This window comes from Anabas testudineus, chromosome 2 (assembly GCF_900324465.2).
Source record: "Anabas testudineus chromosome 2, fAnaTes1.2, whole genome shotgun sequence".
Lineage (NCBI taxonomy): Eukaryota > Metazoa > Chordata > Actinopteri > Anabantiformes > Anabantidae > Anabas > Anabas testudineus.
This window is the reverse complement of record NC_046611.1, coordinates 31629864-31645249: the sequence shown is the minus strand read 5'-3', so window position 1 is coordinate 31645249 and position 15386 is coordinate 31629864. Positions and strand designations below refer to the sequence as shown.

General features: G+C 38.7%; 2 protein-coding genes across 5 annotated transcripts; one reads left to right on the top strand and one right to left on the bottom strand.

Annotated features, from left to right (window-relative positions):
- The first annotated feature begins 930 nt into the window (after positions 1 to 930).
- On the top strand, positions 931 to 10281 carry rbbp8 (retinoblastoma binding protein 8). Of its 3 annotated transcripts, none has more exons than XM_026361914.1 (19): positions 931 to 1143; positions 1948 to 2087; positions 2231 to 2273; positions 2560 to 2655; positions 2879 to 2970; positions 3980 to 4052; positions 4330 to 4511; positions 4593 to 4676; positions 5721 to 5791; positions 5876 to 5943; positions 6092 to 6395; positions 6963 to 7122; positions 7214 to 7302; positions 7605 to 7719; positions 7878 to 8048; positions 8147 to 8189; positions 8379 to 8466; positions 8552 to 8693; positions 9823 to 10281. In XM_026361914.1, exons 2-19 carry the CDS (start codon positions 1988 to 1990, stop codon positions 9918 to 9920), a joined length of 2019 nt encoding a protein of 672 aa, XP_026217699.1. In that variant the 5' UTR covers positions 931 to 1143; positions 1948 to 1987; the 3' UTR covers positions 9921 to 10281. The 3 variants fall into 3 exon arrangements, with proteins under 3 accessions (XP_026217699.1, XP_026217700.1, XP_026217698.1); XM_026361915.1 differs by having other exon boundaries at positions 5718 to 5791; positions 6092 to 6383; XM_026361913.1 differs by having other exon boundaries at positions 5718 to 5791.
- LOC113163368 (transmembrane protein 241) lies at positions 10273 to 14851 on the bottom strand. 2 transcript variants are annotated; one of them, XM_026361917.1, is made up of 15 exons: positions 14576 to 14851; positions 14294 to 14340; positions 13722 to 13799; positions 13552 to 13633; positions 13337 to 13414; positions 13139 to 13164; positions 12787 to 12838; positions 12621 to 12669; positions 12298 to 12343; positions 12185 to 12220; positions 11984 to 12018; positions 11682 to 11751; positions 10979 to 11072; positions 10722 to 10786; positions 10273 to 10470 (listed from the first exon to the last, which is right to left on the bottom strand). In XM_026361917.1, exons 1-15 carry the CDS (start codon positions 14711 to 14713, stop codon positions 10410 to 10412), a joined length of 957 nt encoding a protein of 318 aa, XP_026217702.1. In that variant the 5' UTR covers positions 14714 to 14851; the 3' UTR covers positions 10273 to 10409. The 2 variants fall into 2 exon arrangements, with proteins under 2 accessions (XP_026217702.1, XP_026217703.1); XM_026361918.1 differs by having other exon boundaries at positions 14642 to 14847.
- Between the last annotated feature and the right edge of the window lie 535 nt (positions 14852 to 15386).

Below are 15386 nucleotides of genomic sequence, written 5' to 3'. Positions count from 1 at the left end.
CAAAAATAAAAACAAATGTAAGAATAATCTGTTTCCCACATTGTGTTATGCAACAGTCAATGTTTTTTTTAATTGTATGTTAGTCTAATATATACTGTAGATTTTTTTCCATTGTTATCAGTCTATTTCATAGTGTGGAGTAAAGCACATTAGTCTATTAATGGCCAGTATAAAATAGTAGGTGGAGTATGTGAACTTTTTGGAATTTAATGGTTTTCTGCATTAATTTCTCATAAAACAGTATCTGATCTTCATTGAAGTCAAGTGTTTTAACAAATATATGTACCTAATATTTGGCACACTAAAATTCTGATCTCTTATGTATTTATTGAAATCAACCATAAAACCTCAAAGTGCAAGTAGAAAAAGTAGAGTAAATGAAGATCAGGTCACATCTTTATGAGATTTAATGCAGAAAACCACAAACATTCCAAAAGGTTCACATACTTTTTCTTGCCACTGTAAATGTAATGTGTCTGTGTCAGTTATAGCCTACATTTTACAAGGATAAAACAAACATGTTTCTCATTGACGGTAACGCCTGCCAGTTAAAAGGCACAGGTTCGAACAGTCACATGAGCTATGCACACAAAATGTGTTATTTTACTCTTGAGGTAACAATGGCATTTAGACTATAATTATGTTATTATTTCCCTAGTTAAGTGGTGTGAAATTCTGACAAATTAGTCAATGATCAACTTATATACATCAAATAATGTGGAGTAAAGCTGAAGCTTTTGATGCATGGATCTGATGAGGTAAAGTACACTGGGTGTGAGCAAGCAGACATGCAGGACCTAACTACAGCCAGCAGGTGGCCCTACAACGACACGCATCTTGATACCATGGATGCTTTGTAACGTCAAAGGAGAAGAAGAAGACGACGAAGAAGAAGAAGACGACCTCCCAGCGTGCAATGCGGCGCGCCAATTTGGATTCTTTCCGCCCAAGTAGCTGCTGTTGGTTTGTTGTTTGTTGTTTGTTTGAGTTATCTTATAAATAACTAATAAATTAATGGATAAATGGACGGCAGCTGTTGATATGAGGCCACATTTAGCTGAACTTAACTACAGTGGCGTGCCAGCTCAGAAATAGCGACCACTTCGTCCGTTAAACACCTGCGTGTGTCATGGATTTGTTAGTGTAAGTGTTGCTCTGTTTCCAGGTCTGTGCAGTTTAAGTTATTTAGCTAAGCTATAGTAGCGTTCGTTGTTCTAATACAGTTCTCTTACCACTTTGTTGCAGTACTTTTACGATGGATTGATGTTTTTGTGGTACATAAATTACGTGACACACTCGATAAAAGCGGAAGAAAACTTGATAAAACACAAGAGTGGGCATTAGGATGAAAGAAATCTAGGACTTGGCCCCAATTCTGGGACGGACAGTATGCTAATGTTGTTAATAGCTGTGTGGTATGGTCACATCACATGTACTGCACTGATAGTCAGAGCAGAATCCACTATGCTTTGGTCAGATAAACCTCATTATACTGTGGGAAACGAGCAAGTTTCTTCATGATGTTCTCAATTATTTTGAAATGTTGAAAGGTTTCAGAACCAGGACAGCCAGGTTGTGGCTTTAATTCCAAAATAACTACTGTATATATGCAGTTATTATTTCTGTTTAAAAATCAGTAAGTGTGTAGAACTAATAAGTTACTAAGGAAGAATTACTTAATTCATTTGTAGATTTGTGAAGTGAAGAATCAGCCAGCCAAGTTAAACAGTACATCAAAAATAATTTTACAGTTCATAACCAAGCAGATAACTGCATACAATCATGAAGGAAACAAAGTAAACAAATACTTTTAATATTTATTTAAAAAACTGAAATAATGCTGAGCTTGTTCTCTATAATGTACTGGCAGAACAATGTGTGTCTCCCACTACATCCTAAAGTAATAAATGTGATGTTTATATGATAAACCTTTTCTTTTTTCCCCAGTTAGGAGGAGGGGTGGTGGTGTTTTAGCAACTGACTGAGGATGAGCAGCCCAGGACAGAGCAGCGGGGTGAACAAAGCAGCTGAACTCTTCCAAGATTTATGGAGACAGCTTGGAGAGTGCCACCAAAATGCACTTCAAGGTAACGGACACATGTATGTAAACAGTGAACTCTGTGATGAGTTTGTGTTGTGGATTGAAGTCGGACATTCAAATAAAATGAGCTTTGATGTTTTGAGCATTAAGCGTCAAACACTTCAACATTGCTTTTGTTGCTGTTTTCAGAACTGGAGGCAAAAGTGAGCAAGTTGAAACAGGAGCGCTGTCTGTGAGTATACTGTGTTACAGCATTTTTGACCCTTGCCCTGAGAAAATTATTTGAATGCTTAAGTATAATTTTATGTCTGAACTGGCTAGGACTCTAACCAGTGATTAATCTAATTATCAGCCTAGAAAACATCTTAATATAACTTTCCACAGAGCATGGTGATGTGTTCAGCTGTTCAACCATAGTCGGACCGACATATATGACAAAAGCATCTTCACAATGTAGGAGTTATAAATAATTGTTAAATTAACATATTGCTCAAATTAATGGTATGTGTTTTCTATAGAGATGCTCAGAGGCTTGAGGTGTTTTACAGTCGTAACCAGAACCTAAAGGAACAAAATAAAACCCTAAAGGATACCATCAGTCTTTTGGAGGAAAGGTACAGTAACTCTCTCAAGGAAATTTACGCTGAAACCAGTCTTTAGGCTGGTGAAGCTTTGGGCTATAATCATTTTCTCTTGCAGTATAGATAATGGATGGATAATATTAATAAATTGTCAGATTTATTAGTAAAGAAAAAGACATCAATGACGTCAGTCACTGAGGACTGTATTTCTCAGTGATTGAGAAATAATAAACACAACTGTGTTCACTGTTTCCAGGATCCGAGCAGAAGAGTGTGATCGATGTGCCATCTTGGCGGAGAACCTGAAAAATAACCAGGAGCAGAATCTGTGCCTCATCACTAAACTGAGTGAGTTAACAGACTGTTCCTATTCCACTTTAACAAACTGCAGTGCAGTGCTAACTCAAAAGCAAAAAAAACGCACCTCAACTGTTAATGTGTTTTGTGTACATTCACATATTATTGTGCCAAATTAGGCGCCACAGTGGATGAGCACTGTCACTTCAACGCTACAAGAACCTGGGTTCCTGCGTGGGTACTTTGGTTTCCTCTCACAAGCCAAAGACATGCAGTTAATTAGTGACAGTACATTGCCTATAGGTGTGAATGTTTGTCTATCTCTATGGGTGGTTTCTCCATGGCAAAGAGCTGTGAAAAGTTTTCCAATCATGAGCTGAGTGTTAAAGTCTAAATTAATGACACACTGAGGACAGTAAAAATAGCAGCAAAAAGAAGAAACTGAATTTCATGGGCTGATTAAAAGCACATATTTCTATTAATATGGCAAAAATGCAGTGCAGCAGTAATTTTGCATCTTAATTATAATTTTAACAAATATAATCTCCAATCCAACAAAAGTAACCCCAAAGTCTGACTGACAGCTGATGCTCTGTCATCAAAAACAGACAAACCTTTACATTCAGATTCACACCTATGGGCCATTTAGATTCACCAATTAACCTAATTGCATGTCTTTAGATGGTGGGAGGAAGATAACCCACACAGACATGGGAATGAACATGCAAAATCTATTAAGAATTTTGTATTTCCAATCTATTCAGATATTTAATAAAATTCATATTTTCTATTTTCTGTGCCATTGGCTCGCACACAGCCACAAGGTAGATTCTTTTTCACTCCTGGTAAAGTATACTTTTTATCAAATGCTGCTCTTTTTATCTTATTTTTGGTCACTGTGGCCACACACCTCAGTGTAACTTTTTCTGTCCAGCACTTGCAGTTTCCTTCCATGTAGGCCCCGACTGTGCATCAATACTTCACAGTGGTGCACCGACAGATCATGACTGGGATGTAGCATGTGTGAAACTCTGCTGTTTTTTTGTTTTTTTTTTTACAGAGAATGAAAGAACCAGCCTTGAGGATGAAAACAGAAAACTCCATGCTGAACTACAAAAGTTAAAGATGTGTCGGTAAGATCTTAAGTGTGGCTTAGTCGGGTTAGTCAACATATTGTCTTTAAAATATAGAAAATTAGATGCATTCTATATCAGGCATAACTACAAAAACTGTAGGTCTTGCAGCTAAATCAACTACAGTGTTTTCACTTCTGCTTTGTTTGCAAGTCAGGTTTAAGTTAAAGCTGTGGTGGTCCTCCACAGGAACCACTTTTCAGTAGTTTTAGTTCCCATTTAAACATTGCAGGTGCTGTTTTTTTGTTTTTTTTTGTTTGTTTGTTTGTTTTTCCAGCTCAGAGCCCCCGCATTATTCATCCCCAGAACAGGAAGAAGGCATCATCCCGGACTCACCAATCCTGCCGAGTTCGTTGCCTGTGGCAAACAAGCTGAAGAAACGTAAAAATTTAGACAAAAGCAAACATGTCCGCTATGCAGAGCTACCTTTACCACGGTGTAACAACTCACTATTCAACGGTCAGTGTGCCTTAAAGTAATGGTGAGTTTTTCTGTCTGAATCCCCTGTCTGATGTCTTCTCACTTGTTCTGTCATTTTAGAAGTGACTAGCGAGAGGGCTTCAAAGAATCCTGGAAGAGCAGAAGTGCTTGTACCCAACACATGTGAATTGGACACATCCCAAAGTACGTTTTTCTCTACTGATTATATACTGTAACATTTTTATATTAGACTTAAAAACCTTAAACACAGCAAAGACTTTACTTGAAGAGAAGGGGAATTGAAAGCTGTTCAACCCATTTTCTTGCTGCACTACTTCCTCCCCTGAGACACTCGAGACCCTGTGTAGTGTATACATTTGTATAAGATCCCTTTGCAGCATCAGTTGAGTTCAGAGAAAGGGGCCTTGTGCCTCATCAGCTCAGATTCTATTCTCATGAATGAAAACTCAGGAGTAAAATGTCTAAACTGCCTACATTCTGCCTGGTTCCTAGAGTTTCTAAATGTAGAATGGGAGGCAGAGCTTTTAGCCAACAAGCTTCTCTCCTGTGGAACCAGCTCCCAGTTAAGGTTTGGGAGGCAGACACCCTCTCTACATTTAAGACTAGACTTAAAACTTTTCTTTTTTTATAAAGCTTACAGTTAGAGATGGATCAGATGACTCTCAGCCATCTCTTAGTCATGCTGATATAGATTATATATATAAATTATATAGAAGGGGACCTCACTGAGCTCCCCTTCTTTTCTCTCCTCCCCTCCTATCCTCTCATCTATCCATTCAAATGCTACCATTGCATGTCATTAACTTTGTCATTTCTCTCTCCCGTAGTTGTGCTTCTCTATCTCTGTAATTTCTTGCATGTATCCTCAACCTTGGAGCTGTATATCTCTAGAGTGGCCCTACTGACCTGTCCAATGTTCTTGCTCCTTGTTGTTTTTGTTGCTTGCTGTTCTTTTCTCTCTCCTCTTTCCACTCACCCCAACCGGTCGAGGCAGATGGCCGCCCACTATGAGCCTGGTTCTGCTGGAGGTTTCTTCCTCTAAAGGGAGTTTTTCCTCTCCACTGTCACTGTGGGGTTTTTTATGTAATTCTCTATGCAGTTTTATTTTGTTAGGTCTTAAACCTTACACTGTAAAGTTGCATTGGGATGACTTCTGTTATGATTTGGTGCTATACAAATAAAATTGAATTGAATTGGTGTTAAGACATGTCTCTGTTGTTTCAGAAGATATGGATCAAGATCTGGAAGAGGCGGTCGCAGAAACCTGTGCCCTCGAACTTCTTAACAGACGTCACACAGTATGTGGGGTTTCTGCTGTAAGCGTGTAATACTGCCAAATATTTTAAATTTTAAACTCCTTATTGTTTGTTTTGTCTCTTCAGAAAATTGAGACAACTGCAGGCCAGCAAAGCAGTTCCAAGTCTTCCTGGAAGAATGATGTTCGTTTGATGTAAGGATGACTACAGTTTGGGACATTGACTAAACTACCACAGATCTTTTATGCACTGGTTTTCACCTGTAACCTGCAAGTTAAAAATGTATAGCCACTAAAATATTCAGACTTTGGTGACTTATATAACCCATTTCTCCACCTTAAGGCCTTACTGGTCCTCCACTTCATCCACGCTTATTCATAGTCCAGACTCGACCACAGAAAGGTCCCCTTCTCTTCTCCCACATGTCAAGAGGTTTTCAGAAGACTGCTCCATCAACAAAGCAAAAAGGAAGAAGGAGGAAAGTGAGCCAGAGGTTCAAGAGGACAACAAAGAAGGGATCTTGGGACTGTTAGAAAACCAGAAGGAAGGCAAACGCATACAAACTGAACTGTCCAAAAGAACCTCTGCACCTTTAAATGATCAAAGCTTCAAGAAGCAGCCATTGGACAGCAAGGTTACAGAAAAGGGCAGAACATCTATAAATGAGTGTCTTTGTGAAAATCTGCATGTTAGAAAGCAAAATGACTTGCAGCACTTTTTTAGTTGTCTTTGGATTGTATGGATTGGGAAAACCAACCTAAGTCTGAGAGTTTAGCTGCTGAACCTGACAAGTCTATCATGTTTTGTGTCTAAACCCCTATGCTGTGTTTTACTTCAAGAATCAACATAGCCACCTTATCATTTTAGTTTTAGCACTACTTAAATTAAACAAAAAAAAAAAAAACATTGACTCGCCTATTAAACATTTAGGTTACAACAAGAAGTACGTCAATTTTAGCCTAAAGTCCATACCCAGGTCCTGATGGGTCCCATTAGGTTTGGTTCAGATATCCACCCTGTAGTTGGCCAAGATTCTGTATCTTCATCTCCAACATAAAAAAAAATCAGATCTTTCCTTTAAAATCATCTCTTGGCCCATAGATTTGTATGATACAATCTTAGTTATTTTCTCAATTATTAAAATTTCAGCTGATAGGAAAAAGAACAATGGCATTAAAAGTTGAAGAGAATTAAAATGTCATTTCTTTTACAGGTTCAGCCAGCTCAAAATGAGACCTTAAGCCAAAAGCTGGATGCTTCCTTTGCTAGTCCTGCTTTCAAGAAGCCAGTCAGGAAGTGTAAAGGAGAAGCAGATGATGCTGGAAAGAAAATAACCTCTCTGCAGGATCTGAGTAGTTCACGCAGCCAACATGGTGATTTTTGGGAGTATTCACAAAATTAGGTTTATGCATATTTTTTTTTTTTTAGAATTGTTGAATTTAGTGTGACCATCTGCATTCCCAGCTGAAAGGAAGCAGAAAGTGGAACCCACATGGAGCATCGACCCTGCACTAGCCCTGTCCATGTATGACAGTGAGTGGAGAGGAGCCAAGGTACACAGCTACACTCACTGGGCCTTGTTCATTATATTGAACTGCATTATACCATTTCACATAGCTCTCAATTACACGTAAAACTGGTAAACCACAAAGTGTTTGCCATATTTCAGGACTGTAACTTGATCTTTTTGGGCGTTCATGTCTGCATTGCTGTTCCTGTTTGCTCATGTAGTTGTGTGATTGAATTTTTAGACTTGAGAACATGAATGGGAATCAAAATGAGAAAAATATTTTTGTCATTGACCTTCATCGGGATTTACTGGATAGATACTGTCTGACAGTTTTCTGTATTGTAGGAAAAGGAAGAGAACTGGAATGGAGAACTGGTAGATACCGACTGCACTTGGGTCAGTCACAGCTTACTGCAGTGTCAAGAAGAACACAGTCAGGACCGAAGAGTCGGTGTGTCTGGTAAATAATAACCACAACTTTTCCAAATTATTCCATACTGAAATGTTTTGATTTACATAAGATTATGAAAACAGGCTTGTTTACAAATATTGATAACCCTAAAAACGATGTATGTAAATGCACTGATTAAAAACTGTTTCATGTGTTTTCTGTTCAAGGACTTGGCGAGAGGGCAAATGATAGTTTGGATATGATGTTTGATACAACAGCTTATGGAGAGTACAAGTCTTACAACTCTTCACAACTAGGCCAGAGCCAGCTAGATGATGATGATGATGATGAAGAAGAAGAAGAAGAAGAAGAGGAGGAAGAGGCAGAAGAGGACAATGGTAGGGAACTGTGTCTTTGTCACCATGCAGTTTGACCAGTAATAATGTGTTTGACATGTGACATAGTGGTCAGCTGTCATGTTTGTTTCCTAAATTAGAACAAGATCATCCTGAAAAGACTCCAGGTCACAATAAAGCACGGTACGTCTAATGTCCTTTCACAGAAATCAGTTCAGAAGCATTTTTTCTTTTTAGGATCATTACCTGTTTTGGCCTATTTTATACATATTTGTATAAGCTTAAAAGACAGAGGGACTGGCTGGGTCTGGATTCCAGTCTTGCAGAAATTCATGTCAAGTTCTTACAACCTACCTGTTGTTTTTGGATCAGACACCCGACATTTGCACATGTTGCAGTAGTTCGCAAGAAAGACGAGAGAAGAAAACTAAAGGGCACTACCTGCAAGGAATGCGAAATAGTAAGTGTTTTTCCTACAAAGCTAAAATGTTTTCTCTGATCCTATGTAAAGTATGTTTATTTTATTTATTATTTTTTTCTTACAGTATTATGCTCATCTCCCAGAGGAGGAGAAACAGAAGAAGTTGTCTGCATGCTCAAGGCACCGTTTTCTTTACATTCCTCCTTGTACTCCTGAAAACTTTTGGGAAGTTGGATTCCCGTCAACACAAACATGCATTGACAGAGGTAATTTAACTATTTTTAGTCGAATGTTTTATTTATTCGTAAGATACCACAATGAGTGAAATTTTTACATTAAGCTTCAAAATCATTTCAATGGTTCAATTGACTTGTAAGAGGCTGGACGTCATCATATGTTACTGCATTATAGACTGAAAGATAGATACTTTATTAATCCCAGAAGGGAAATTCGGGTGTCACAGTAGCCATTACACAGAGAAACATACATACACACACGGACGATAATCCTGACGATGACCCTTATCACAGCGGAGCTGGAGAAGTCTCTGGCTGAAGTTGCTCCGCTGTTTGACCAGCAGACTGTGGAGAGGATGTATGCTGCTCTCCATAATGTTGAACAGCTTTTTCAGCATCCTCCTCTCAACAACAATCTAACTTTGGAATCTCGACCTTTCACAAATAATGTGTAGCGCCTTATAGCAGCACGTCTCGCACACACAACAACAGCTAGCTGGTCACAACATGGTAGAGGAAAGACTTTGATAAATCTGCAAAGAAACTTTTGTCTGATGTAATCTGCATACTACCCATAAACTAAACTCTCATGCGATGCTCATTCATTCATGCACCGAAGTTTGACCAATCATTTTATACAACTCAGAATAGCAACTTGCTAAGCTAATGACATCAGCTAGCCAACTAAAATAAGCTTAGATTACCCTGGCACAAAGGAAAACAACATAACTACAGCAACCAACACAGGAGACATTTAGAAAGTTCAGCATAGTATAAGTTAACCTCGAGACATCTAGACATAGGTTGACTAGTCTTGTGATCAAGAACTGAATCTGCACAACACAAAATCCTGCTGATACATCACTATTTAATTACCTAACGGCAAGAACACCAGCTCGACATCAGTAACAACACTGGTTCACTAATGGCTTCAGCTTATGAACAGATGGACATGCACCTCTGTCTACGAGGGGTTAAAGCATGATTGGTGTTTACGATACTTGTGCTAATGTGCATTACACTCACCAATTGCAGGGGGAGCCAAAAAGCTAGTACCTAATGTTGAAGTTTGGGCCTTTAAGATGCTTAAAACAAACACTGATATATATATATATATATATAAAAAGTGATGGCTCTGTCTTGTTCTCCTTGCTTCCAGGTTACATAAAGGAAGAGAAGAATCCTCAGGCACGTTCACGAAGAAGACAGCCATTCAATGCTTTATTCTCCCCTAAACAAAACCAGCAGGAAAGCTAAAAATGTGCATGTAGAACTGTTCACTTTCAGCTAAAACACTTGATTAAGAACAGTTTTGATCAAGGTGTGTTTAAAAACTGCACTGAGAACTGAAATGTGCTGCTTTTATGTACAGACTGCTTTTTGTTTTTGTACATGAGTTAGTTAACATGTTCCGAGAAAAAAAACAAACAAACTACATCTGTAAATGTGATTCATCATTCAGTTTGAGAGAACAATATTGGCTTCTCTAAAGGACTGAAAGAGATTGTAAAATAGTCTGCAAATGGCTTTTACACCTAATGGCAGAATTACATGAAATGTTCAGATCCTGATCATTTAAAATGAAAATCATTTGAGTGCAATAAAAAGACAACATGTACACTGAGTTTTATTGGACCGACATGTTATCAAAGCACACATCTATTGTGGAAAAATAGTATTTTGTAAGAAAATACATTTTAAAGTACAAGTTGTGGGTCCATCCAGAGAACTGCAGTTTCCTCATCATTACAGAGATTCTCTGTCAGAATACACGAGCAGGGCCTCTCCAACATGACTGACGATCACACTGAAAACAACAACAACAGTCAACATCCTCTTTACAGTGTGACTATCTGAAAGTTTTAGAAATGTCACTTTAAAGCATTTTAATCCTTGCAAGATTCAACAAAGCGTAGTACAAGACAATCCAATCCAATGACATGATGCAAAGTTAGGGAGCAGCAGCAAAAAATGACGCATTAGTCTGATATTAACTCATCAGTTTGTAACTATGGCGACAGGAGATGTACAGGGGATAAAAGCAGGTGAGATACCGACCAGATGAGAGACGGAGCATTAATGTCCATGTCGAAAATGAACGGAGAGAGGCACATGGCTATAACCTGAGAGGAAAAGACAAAATGTGGTTAGTTCCTATTATCTAGTCAGTGAATCAGTGAATTTTAAATAATAAACCATCATGTTACAATCAACACTAATGTTTTATATCCTTTTAGTTTTTAGTGACAATCTTAACAATGCTTTTATATCTTATTCTAACTGCATTATTTTAAAAACAAAAAATGCAAAATCACCTTAGACAAAAACATCCAGACACAAAAGTGTTCAAGGGACAGTCCACTTTTTAGTTTGACTGTGGTCAACAGCAACAAAAAACCCAGCAGTGCACTGTGGAATAAAACACACATGATAAGTTATGATATATAGTTAGAGGCCACCTTTACTGTGTATGGTTCCACTTTAGGAGTACATGTGTATAAATGTCCCTGTATTAAAAGCTCTCTCGCCTTCCAGCTGAAAAACGTGACAAGACATCATATTGAGGAGTTTTTCAGTTCAAATGTCATTTGGGGGTTGGCTGTGGATCAATAGGTAGAGCAGTTGTCTGCCAATCGTAGAATTGGTGGTTCAATTCCAGATTGCCATGCCAAAGTGTCCTTGGGCAAGATACTGATACTTGTTGCCTTTAGTGAGTCAGATCAGCTGCATAGCAGCTCTGCCATTGGAGTGTGAGTGTGCTTGTGTGCACAAATGGGTGAATGAGATGCAGTGTAAAGCGCTATATAAGTGCAGACCATTTACCATTTGAATTTGTCAATCAACAAAGACTAATACTCTTCCTACTGACATAACTGTTAGAAGAAGATGACATGAATATTGTATTATAGGTAAGTTTAATATTCATTCATTGGTTTCCTTGGTTTCCTTTCCATTTTTAGTTTTCTGTGAAGTTGAAGAGTACCAGCACTGTTTTTTCAGAGTTAAGTGACCATTCACCTGGCACAGCATCCACAGTGGAATGTGTGAGACTGAAGGTAGGGGAACTCAATGACACCCATGAGATCACCTGTGGAAAAACAAACACGGTTTACTGTGCATCAGTGAAGATACAGCGTTGTTCATGGTAACAACACATGGTTGATAATACATGGTTTACACATGTATTATCAACTAAGTCATACACTAGGCAAAAAAAATGATTCCAGAAAGAACAAAGTGCATTGGGTTCTTGCACCTTTATTATCTTAGCATTAACCACGTGATAATCATGCAGCATACGTTCAAAGTCATTACAGTACCTGTCGGGTGAGCAGCAATAGCCAGCAGCAGTACACTGTTATTTAGAGCAGGAAAAGGTGGAATTAGTCACTGACACCTGAAGCACAACAAGGTAACATATGATCTGTGCTGATGAGCACAACTGAACTGTTCCATGTTAAACTAATGCACAGTACAGATTAAAACTCAGGTCCAGGTCATTCATACCAGTTTATACTTACCTGAAGACGTAGTTAATGCACTGCTGTTCCAGATCACTACAATGAAAACACAACGAGAACAACTGAGAAACTTGTTTTTAGGTTAAAGAACCGTCAGCTGTGCTTAGACCTACCTCAACGTACTGGACTTGTTATGAACTTTGAACACTCTGTATGCACCTGGAAAATGTAAAGAATATTTCTAGCATATTTATATCAGAATATCAAGTAATAACCATTCATTACATAATTTACACTTGTTTTTACATCTGATTTGAATTTATTGCATTTGTTACTTTGCATCACGCTCGCCTGTACGAAAGGTTCACTACAAGGTGGCTGTTCTGAACTCTGCAGAAGGTTTTTAATGTGAGCATCCCTCTTTCCAGAGATACCCATTCAGAATGAGACACATTAAATCATAGCCATCTATAACATTTCAGTAAACCAGACTTACCAACACAAAACAGATGACATACAGCCCAGTGGTAACCACTGTAGTCGAACTACAGAACAGAGACCAGATTAATACCAACTAGACCAGTAACCTGTAAGATTCTTCATAACAAGCACATTAACAAAAACAAAACAGACTGGTAACAAGAAACTCAACATGTTCTTACCTGTGGATCATAGAGGGGAAGGCTGACGGCTGACAGCAGCATGAGGCAAAGGCTGGAAAAAGCAGCAGCATTTTTTACACAAGGAATGGTTCATGTTTTGTATTTGAGTGTGTGTATTATTGATTTATGATATGTATCATGTAATATTATTGCAAACTGCTGATAGTTAATAGGATGAAAATGATGATGGACACTATATTCCATTTCCATTTTTAAAGTGACTTGCACTTGTAGTGTATGTAGTGTATTATTTCCATCTTCTGGAAGAAATATCAACATATATTGCAGGTTAACATCATGTTGTGTTTCTGATGTGTCTCAGTCCTGCTCATGTGAAGGAAAAAGTACAAACCTGATCAACTTGAGCCACGGTGTCATCTGTTAGTGAAGAGCAGAGGTGAGAGCATGTTAGAGCGATCCACTGTACTGATGGTCAGTTCAAGTATGTAGCTGTTATTTAGGGTCGTCTTCCTGTATTTGCTTCCCGTGGAGCAGATGTAGTAGAGTGTGCTGCACATAATCACATAGAGCAGGTGGTGCGTCCACTTACCTCTCTCTGCACCACCTTCAGGATGATGTAACTAACAACATGAGAGGAATTCTGAAGTGTGAAGAAGTGAGGAATGTCCTGCACACAGAGCAAAGCAAGGTATCATTTACACAGTTAAATCAGTCAGATACTGTCTATGTGAAAAGTGAGCAATTTTATATAATAACACAGTTTATATAAGTGACATAATAAATGTAGAAGGTTACACAACGCACTATGCGTGATAAAGCTCTGGAACCAGCATATATGTTTCCTACAAACAGGAGGGAGGCTGGGAGCCAGGAGAGAGCGGCTGACCTGTAACATGACATTAAAACACATCACACACAGCCCTCCATGTGCCAGTTGACCTTGAAATCTACAGTCAGAGAACTAAGAGAAGTACCTGGTGACACGGCTCAATTCCACCCATCCCAGTTTTCCAAGGAGCAGAAGGAGGACGGCACCGATGAACGTCTGCCACCTGACAACATGCATTTTGATTGTCTTAGTGAGCATAAAACACTCATTGATCACTCATTGTTAGGCTGCAAGTGAGGGTTTGTTACAGCTGGAACCTCAATCGAAATGCAATTTTACGAGCTCAAATCTAAAATCTGTGCTTGAACCTCTATTTGTCTTGAAATGGGATTGGTAAATGGTTTTAGAATGACATTTAGCCTATTCTATTAAGGGTAGAGCTGCATCGATCAGGTGAATTACTCAAAAAGTCAAAGTGTGTGGGGACACTCTGCATATCTGAGTGTCAGGACTGTGAATTCAGTGTTGAACAGAACACACGGCAATTCTGTAACATAAGCTTTGACGTCAGGAAAACATTTGTGACATTTTGCAGCTGGCTAGTTGCAGATCTAATTAACTGTACATCATTTGACCTTTAAGGGGGATCAGAGGTGTTGGGTTTTCACTGCGGCCGGGGGAGAATAAAACATGAAGTTTCCACCCTCAGGTACTCACCCTTGAAACAAGGTCGGATAGGTGAATTTTAACACCGACAGGACAAACTGGAGGAAAAGAAAAGAGATAAACAAGTTTTAACTCACGTCATACAAGCAGTGAGGCTCTGATAACTTTTACAACTTATCATTCTGACAACAGGTGGTGCCCCCCCCCCCCATCCCACCTCCACCCTCAGCACCAAACCTCTATTAATATTAATATATCAGAACATTCACCTGTGTCTAATGCATGTGCAGATTATTTACAGTTATCCTACTGATTAGAAAGCCTCTCCTGTACTTTTGATGATCTGTCCTCCGGCTGCAGAGACACGTGAAGTCCTCCTCTTCCTGTCTCTCCACTCACCTTATTGGTGAAATACGACACCACAAACACGGAGCTGAAGGCGAAGCCGCTCATGTGTCTCCTCCACTGCATGTTGAGCCCGAGACACCCCGCAGCGAGGACATGGTTCCCGACAGACAGCCAGGCTACATTTCATCCACGGAGCCAGTTTCAAAGTGGACTCACTTCCCTCACTGTCCCGGAGACACGTCAAACACACGAAGATCCTCTATGTCTGGTGAGATCCTCCCCTGCCCCAAAATATAGCCTACCAAATGTGAATCACATTACAGCTCCATGCAGACCTTTAGAAGCAATTAGATGAAACATTTCAGTTCAATAATTTCATTTAAATGTAACTAATTTTATTAATTTCCTATAATATACATTTTATATTTATTTGTATAGCATCTCAAAGTGTATGTGTTAGAAAAGCATACAGGTTAAACAACTTTATTTATGTTATTTAAATATGATTTCATAGAGAAATAATACATTATTATTTTTAATGATGTCTTATGCTGCACAGTGGAAACTGAGCCATGTGTTTTTGAAGCTCGATCAAAGATTTAAAGAATGAAAGAAGAAGAATGAATTTGAAGTGAATATGAAGTACAGTGACTTTTCACTACTGTGTTCTAGGTTTTTCAAAACGTGAGACTAGCCATGATGGAATCTATCCTATTTTTTTATAGTCTATATATTAATGGAAAAGTAAGTGAAAAAAAAAGTTTTACGAAGTGATGGTACCGCGAAATAGCGTCAG